The 7,768-nt window shown below is 39.5% G+C and overlaps 1 protein-coding gene across 2 annotated transcripts in view; it reads left to right on the top strand.

Moving 5' to 3' along the window:
- heatr5a (HEAT repeat containing 5a) overlaps nt 1-5,171 on the top strand; it is a 46,125-nt gene extending 40,954 nt beyond the window's left edge. For both annotated transcript variants that reach the window (XM_005951372.2, XM_005951370.2), the window contains 4 exons: nt 768-875; nt 1,086-1,188; nt 1,836-1,989; nt 2,485-5,171. In XM_005951372.2, the coding sequence (XP_005951434.1) occupies nt 768-875; nt 1,086-1,188; nt 1,836-1,989; nt 2,485-2,644 (525 nt within the window). In that variant the 3' untranslated portion in view covers nt 2,645-5,171. The remainder of the gene's footprint in view (nt 1-767; nt 876-1,085; nt 1,189-1,835; nt 1,990-2,484) is intronic.
- The last annotated feature ends 2,597 nt before the right edge of the window (nt 5,172-7,768 follow it).

Below are 7,768 nucleotides of genomic sequence, written 5' to 3'. Positions count from 1 at the left end.
TGCCAACTCTTGAGCTACGATCGCCCCAGTGGTGTCAAACACAAGGCCCGGGGACCACAATTGGCCCAGCAAAAACTCCATCCAGTCCACTGGACAGCGTTGAAAAATGTGGGGCATAAATTTCAAACTTTTAACTGTAATTTCATTTAATATGTTTCATAGTTTTTGCTCCTTATAATTTCCCAACTCTCCCAAATCCAGTTTCACACGGCACCGAAGTAATTAAGGGTTAGATAAAGAATTAAGCAGCAGAAAGGTTTCACAATTAAATGTAGACTTTTTTTGTTTGTTTGTTTTGTTTTTGTTTTTAAAGTGGGTCCACATTAAAACAGGACATTTTCTGCAAGTTAACAAAACTGTGTTTCGTGATTAGAGGACATTTAGGGAAATGAGCTACCAAAGTTTTACACCTTGTGCTTAAATTTTATGACATCAAAGAGTTGTCCCTACAGATTTTTCATTACCTATAGTGGCATTCCTTTATCATGTAATAAAACTCTTATATTAGAATATCTCAGGGATTAAATATGTAGGAAAACGTCTTTACAGCGAGATAAAATAGTTTCACTGGTCCGGCCCTCTTCAAGTCAATGTGGGCCCACAATGTAAAAGAGTTTGGCATCGTTAATCTAGACAGTTTGGGGTACGCCATATTCTTCCAGACCAGTAAAACTCTGGATTAAGGATAGAGTTATGTTCCTCTAAGTCGATATTTGAGTAAGTGTGGGGTTCGACAGTGACAGTGTTTCCTCCCTTCTCTGCTCTAGGTTGTGAGTCACTGTTGTCAGCTGCTAACGACAGTGTTTCAGGCTCAGCCCGGTGTGGCCATCCCATACATCCAGGCCCTTGGTCCGACATTGATTCGATTCCTCCAGGTATCCAACCAAACTTATTTACCATACATGAGTATCTGAGTTACTTTATGTTCATTAATAATATATATATTATTTTTTGTAATATGTTTAATTTTCTTTCTGTACTGATGCTTGCATGTACACTAAGGGAAAATGAAATAAAAACCTATATGATCAGTAGAAGGCATTGTTCAGGTGATTTGAGCATATATTTGTCTGCTTCCTCCTCAGAAGGTGGAGCGGAGTCGTCCTCAAACTCCACAGGAGCTGCTTGGAGTCTTGGAGGGGATCCGAGCGATGGAGGCTTTGATTCAGGCAGCTGATGAATCACAGTGTGAGTAGAGTCTGTAGCAGAGACATGGTGGAGTCAGGAGATGATGGAATGGAAGAAGGTAAAGCAAGGCTCTCTGTCCAAAGGAGGATAGTGGGGGAGTGCAGCAGCCTGATTTGTGCTCTAAATGTGCTAATCCTTCTCAGTATTCACTGCTCGCATATCTGATGTGTTCTCCTTCCCTTCCTGATTAACCAGCATGCAGCCCTTCACAACCACGCACTGAAGTGAGAAGCTGTGAAATGTTAGTTTGGTTAACCAGTGATTCAAATTTGGCTGTAGGTGTGAGTGAGAGATGAATGTGTCTGCTGTGAGAACTTAAAGGTGACTAAATTACTGGTTTAAACAATCTGGATTGATACTCCCTGTCCAAATATGACTGAGCACGCTGCCAGCAGGAAAGACAACGTAAACGAGACCTTGTGACTACAGTCAAGCCAATAAAACAAAAAAACCACTAAAATGTTATACACAAGTAGATAAATTCAAGTTACATTCAATTATTTTGTTTAAAGGTCAGTGATTTCAGCTGTTCTTGCTTCCTTGAGCAAAGGTACAAGTCCATCCAGCTTTTGCTGAGATATTTAACAGATAAAACATTCTCCCCCATTTGAAGCTTGTTCCCATGTTTTGTGTATTTTGCCCTTCAGGTCCTCAGCTGGTGGCAGTCTTGCTGCCCCTCCTCATCTCCTTTCTCCTGGACGAAAATGCCCTTAGCTCTGCTCCCCTGCCATCCAGGTCTCTTCATGATTCGGCACTCAAGGATCTGATGCGCTTTGGCCCTCAGCACCCAGCTGTCTTCAGGTCGGTAGTGATGTGTGCAGTTATTTTGTTGCATACGGGTCTGGTTTGGTTTGTATGACACGCTCCTGCTGCTCTCAGTGGACTGAACTGTACAAGCAACCTTTTTAGCTCTTTCATAATTTGTTTTTTTATGTAGATTACATGTTGATTTCTGGGATTCATGAGTATTTTATTTTCCTGCTCTTCTCCTCAGTAAGAAAAAAGTTTACAATAATGTGATTATAGGCTGTAGGAAAAAGCATTGTATGACTCCTCTCTGAGGTTTTAGGATTTTATTGATCTCCAGGAACTTTTGGATGATTTTCATATAGTTCAAAATCATTTCCACTGTAGTTTCACCCTACCTGTGAAGGAGAGATTGGCAGTCTCCATCAGTAGTTAAATCATGTCATGCAGAGCAAAGCCATGTTTTGTCATGCTGCTTTTAATGTTTTCAAAAGACAAAGGATCAGTGAATATGAAGCAGGTGGTTATATATTTTCCTTCCTCCTACAGGTCACTCATCACAACATCGCCTCACCTGAAGTCTCGTCTTCAAGCTGCCATCAAAGGAAATCAGGAGAGTTTGAATATTAAAGCTAGCAGTGCTAACCCAGCTGCCCACAGCACTGGGAAGTCCTCTCCCAGCATCACGCTCAAAACAAAGTTCCTGTGAGGCAGCCAAGCTTAGATCCGCCACACAGAGACTGTCTCTGGAGTTTAACTAACACACTGTGGTACTTGTGATTGTTCTGAGAGACATTCTGACTGGTTTTGTGGTACACCATATTGAAAGAGTGATAGCAGACCAAAAAAAAATTCTGTGGGTTCACTTCCTGTCTCATTTTGGAAAAAAGAAAAAAAAAAACTAGATCGAATTTCGATTATTTTTTTTTCTTTTACTTTTTCCAGCACACTGCATGCCACCTCACATTGATGCTTACCTTTATTATGTCATTTGAAAAAATCAATTCTGCCAGGTTGGCATGTTTTATCACACGAACTGTGCATCATACATACGTCATACATACCTGTTGATCAAATCACAGACTGACTCCTCCCCAGGACACATGAGCTTCAGTTCATATCTACGAGAATGAACTTGAAGAGTTCAAACTCAGCTTCAAAACGAACTGAGGCCGGTGTCAGTAATTTGGTGAATGATCAACATGATGGCTAACAATATCAAAAAGAGTCTTGTGTGAAACCGACTAAACTTTATTCACCTTCAAAAGAAGGGAATGTGATTAAATTGTATTCAGATAGAGCTGTGTGCAAACAAGAGAAGGAACCAGTTTCATTGGTTCTGGCATGTGACACGGACGCCTCCTAGATGCTTCCTGAATGAGCTGTTTTGGGTGTATCCAACAGGTAGGAGACCCAGAGTCACACACGAGAAATGTCAGGTAGTCAGATTTTCCTCAGTTCCTGACTAAGTAACATGAACAGAAACCATCTGCATAGCTATAATAAGAGCTTTTAGAGCTAAAGGGAAGATGCCTTGTTGCTTCCTTTATTATCCCCTTTAGTAGAGGATACAATAGAACATTCTGAAAGGAGAGGAGACAAATCCTGCCCAGATTTCATTCGTCAGATCATTTATAAAAACAATCAACATAATAGTGCCTTACACCGCTCTTATGTCCTAAACCATCAATGATAGGCTGTTAAACCCACAGCTGAACTGTGAACATTACACTGCTGTGATCAGATTTGCTTTCTTGAGGTGTTGCCACGGGAACAATTATTTGTACTGTAAAGAATTATGAGCTATATCTTAATGATCAAAGCGTATTAAAGGATTACTACAATTCATTTTGTATTAAGTGTTGCTGTATTGCAACTTCTTGGGTTATTAAGCATTAATTTGAATTAAGTCACAGCATGCCATCATAAAGGTGGGACTTTAACTGATCAACCCTGGGACACCTGGGTTATCAGTTCAGTCTTTTGAGTTAAATTTTTCACCTCTTGCATATGACCTCAATCCAATCTCTATCGTCAAGACTGGGACAATAACAAAAAGTGACATAACTGCTCCTGTATATTGTTAGTATCTCTTTCTATTTGCCCGTGTGTTTGCTTTACCATTAAAGCCACTACCTGGTGTTTTAAAACTACCAACAGCTGTTAGCGTGCATGTCCTAAAAGGCAACATTCAGTTGCCCGAGGTTTTTTTTTTTTTTTTTTTCCCCAAGTATAAGTTTTGCACACTTGCCAATTTCACTTTGTTATTTTTTTCATTTGATTTTTTTATGAACCCATTCATGATTTTTTTTTTTCAAAGACATTGTGCTAGGATTGATCACATGTCATTTTTCTGCTGCTCTGAGCACCACATACATTTTATTCAAGCAAAAGCAGACACATCTACAGTAGATATTTCCAAATCTAAGCAATCTAGATGAGCAAACAGCACTGCAGACCACAGGAAAACACATACTTGTGATTTTTGAGGTTAACTGCCCCTTTAACAACACTACACTAACAGTTTAATGTTTTTTTGAGTGTGCTGTTATCTACTGTAAAAAGCATTGACTGGTTACTTAAACCTAAATCTCATCAGTTTGTTTAAAAAGAAAAAAAGTCTTGACTTTGTAAATGTAAATGTTGTCCTCTTAACACGATTTTCTTGAATGATGATGGGTAACACTAAAGTACTGACCAGCAATAAGTGTACAAGGCAGCAGAGATTGAGTGTCTGTCTCTGTCCTGGCCATCTCATTTGTGCAGTGTACAGGTGTGAACTGAATGAACGAGTAGGTACAGTTAAATGTTCTGAACATGTACAAATAAACTGTCTTTAAATTCATCTCTTTGTTTTCTTCACATTTAGGTTTTCATGGTTTAGAAAACTGACTATGAAGGGTTTAAAGATGGTAAATGTAAACCTTCCAAATGATCATGTCCTCCAAAGAACTGAGTCATGAATTCAATCTAAATTTGAGTACCGCTCAGACATTTGGTAAAAGGACCACAGCATAATTCAATCACTTGACCCTACCAGCAGAAATAACTGTTAAAGAAGGTGCATTTCAAGATCTACATCCTAATCATCGGAGTTCAAAGTACGGTAGTAGTAAGGCAATATATCTTACGGTTAAGAAATACCATTGCTTTTCCAATAGATAAACTCAACCCAGCAGACAGAACAAGTAGAATGTACATAGTGCAATGCATAAAATATGACCAAACACATTTTTTAAAAAAAGACAAAAACATCTGAAAATAAATACTGGAATTTTCTACATGATACATTTAAACCAAAATATAAAGTAATATTACACATATAACAAGTCAATTTACAAAAGAACCAAAAACAATTACGATTTACTAAATGTGGTTAAAAACAGCACAGCAAATATCAGATGACATTAAAGTGGCTCTGTGTAAAGTGTAATAGCGCAGCTTTGAAATAAAAAGTTAACTCAAAGGTGATTCTCTTTCAAGTTGGCTCTCTTTACCGCTTTTTGTGTAGCCCATTTAATTAACAACTTACTGATAACGTCTTATTTGATTTACCTGCAGCATGGCCTCTTCCTCTTTCCCTCCTGCGCTTTCCTGCTCAGTGTGTTTAGTAACTCCTCTCTGGAGCTCTGGAGACCCAGTGTTGGGCCAAAAAGTGATTTCTGATGTCATTATGTGTTTTTAACGTCTACTGTCTTTACTAATATTAGTAACTCTAGTGAACATGATTCATGAAGGGATTGTAGATCAAATTAAAAAGAATACCTGTTTTTGAAGTATCTTCATGACTCTGCGTATTTGTACCTATATTGTCGTCAGTCCAGTCCTTTTTGGTCACTTCAAATACTTTTATAGAACTACTATCATCTAGTTTTAATGTCATTGTACCAGGATAAATTGGTCTCTTTAACAAAAACTGGTTGCAGCAGCTATTTTATGATAGGAATGCTTTTACTGGCTCCAAATTACTTGACATTCTTCCTGAGAGATATGATTGATCTGTTTTTGACAGAATTTAGGTCAACAAGTAATTTCTAACAGCTTAAATTCCTGCAATCACTTTTTGAACCGGCTTCGCACCCTTGAAAAACCCGTAGCTAGGCCCCTCTAGCTGGAGCAGCCAAAGGTAGCAATCTGCTGGCTCTCCCCCAGCAGATTGTCCCAAGGGAAAACAGGATGGCTAGGTAACAGTGAGGAGGAAGCGTAGTTGTAAACAAAAGCCCATGGTACACCACCAACCCTTTCCTGTGTATAATCGGTTTTCCCCATACTGCAACACCCGCCGTGGAGCTATGTATTTACACACCTCTCTGCATTTAATTACATGTTATTATTAATCCCTGTCTCTCTTCCACAGCATGTCTTTGTCATGTCTTCATCTACTCACCCCCAACCTGGCGCGGCAGATGGCCGCCCCTCCCTGAACCTGGTTCTGCTGGAGGTTTCTTCACGTTAAAAGGGAGTTTTTCCTTCCCACTCTCACCAAAGCACTTGCTTAAAGAGAGTCCTATAATTGTTGGGGTTTTCTCTGTTTTCTTTGTATTTTTGTAAGGTTTTTACCTTACAATACAAAGTGCCTTGATTTCTATAGTGCCTTGTGATTCCATCCTGCCTTCCTGTAGGTATGTTTGTCTTTTATTGTCTTATGTACATACAGAGCACCTAAAACCAGTGTTGGGGAGTAACGGAATACATGTACCGCCGTTACGTATTTAAAATACAAAATATGAGTAACTGTATTCCGTTACAGTTACCGTTTATAAAGGTGGTATTTAGAATACAGTTACTTTGTTGAAATAAATGGATTACACTGCGGTACTTTCCTGTTTCATATTGTCGCGGGTCAGGACTGTTTGGGTTTTGTTTGACAGCTACGTTCTGTTGTTCCAGGCGGCAGCGTTACAGTTGCCATGGTTACAGGGTGACGCTCTCTCTCTGCGTGTTTCCTGGGTGAGAGAGGCCTTTTTGTTGTTGGAACGCTACAGGTATAGCTCTAAAGAATGTAGCATCATAGGCAGTGTAGTCCGTGCTGCAGGGAGAATGGACTGCCATACCCGTTATTTGTCTATGAGGGAGGGAGAAAAAGGAAGTACGAGTTGTCATCGAGCAAAAACGGGAGCTGGAAGCATGTAAATATAATAATAACCACTGCAGCCAAGAAGAGTGCCTGACGAGCCCAGTTGTAAGTAAGCTATTAAGACTCGACTGTACGCTTTGTTCGTGTTTTCCTCCGAAACAATAAGTTCCGTTGGAGCAGCCTTTCAATGCCTCTCTCTGTCTCTCGCTAGCAAAGTTGACCCAGACAACAAAGTAAAGCTAGTTTTCGGCTACGAGCCCGACGTATTAGCCAGAGGTCCCTTTACTACGGTTCGGAGCCGCGGACCTTCAGTAACAGTAATAAATCACAGCAATAGTACATTCACGTAGTTGTAAACAGCATGATAATATATTAAGTAATCCAAAGTATTCAGAATACGTTACTCTCATTGAGTAACGTAATACGTTACAGATTACATTTCGGGGCATGTATTCTGTAATGGAATACATTTTAAAAGTAACCTTCCCAACACTGCCTAAAACTTAAGTAATGCCTATGATAATTGCAAATATGCAGTGATTAGGGAAGTTGTCACGTCATCATAGTGCCAGCAGTTTGGCTCCATCCTATAGCTTTTCACTGAGTTCTCACACTGTTAGAACAAGGTCATGTGTGTTGTTGCTCAGTAATACTGCTATATTACTGTAACAAATAGAGCCTCCACTGAAAGCAGAAGAGTTTATTACAAAACTCGCACAGGCTGTTGATGTATTCAGGGTAGTAAACTCACTTTTC

Source organism: Haplochromis burtoni, unplaced genomic scaffold (genome assembly GCF_018398535.1).
Source record: "Haplochromis burtoni strain Fernald_Lab_line unplaced genomic scaffold, NCSU_Asbu1 Contig_996, whole genome shotgun sequence".
Lineage (NCBI taxonomy): Eukaryota > Metazoa > Chordata > Actinopteri > Cichliformes > Cichlidae > Haplochromis > Haplochromis burtoni.
The sequence above is the reverse complement of the archived record's forward strand: the minus strand, read 5'-3'. Positions and strand labels throughout refer to the sequence as shown.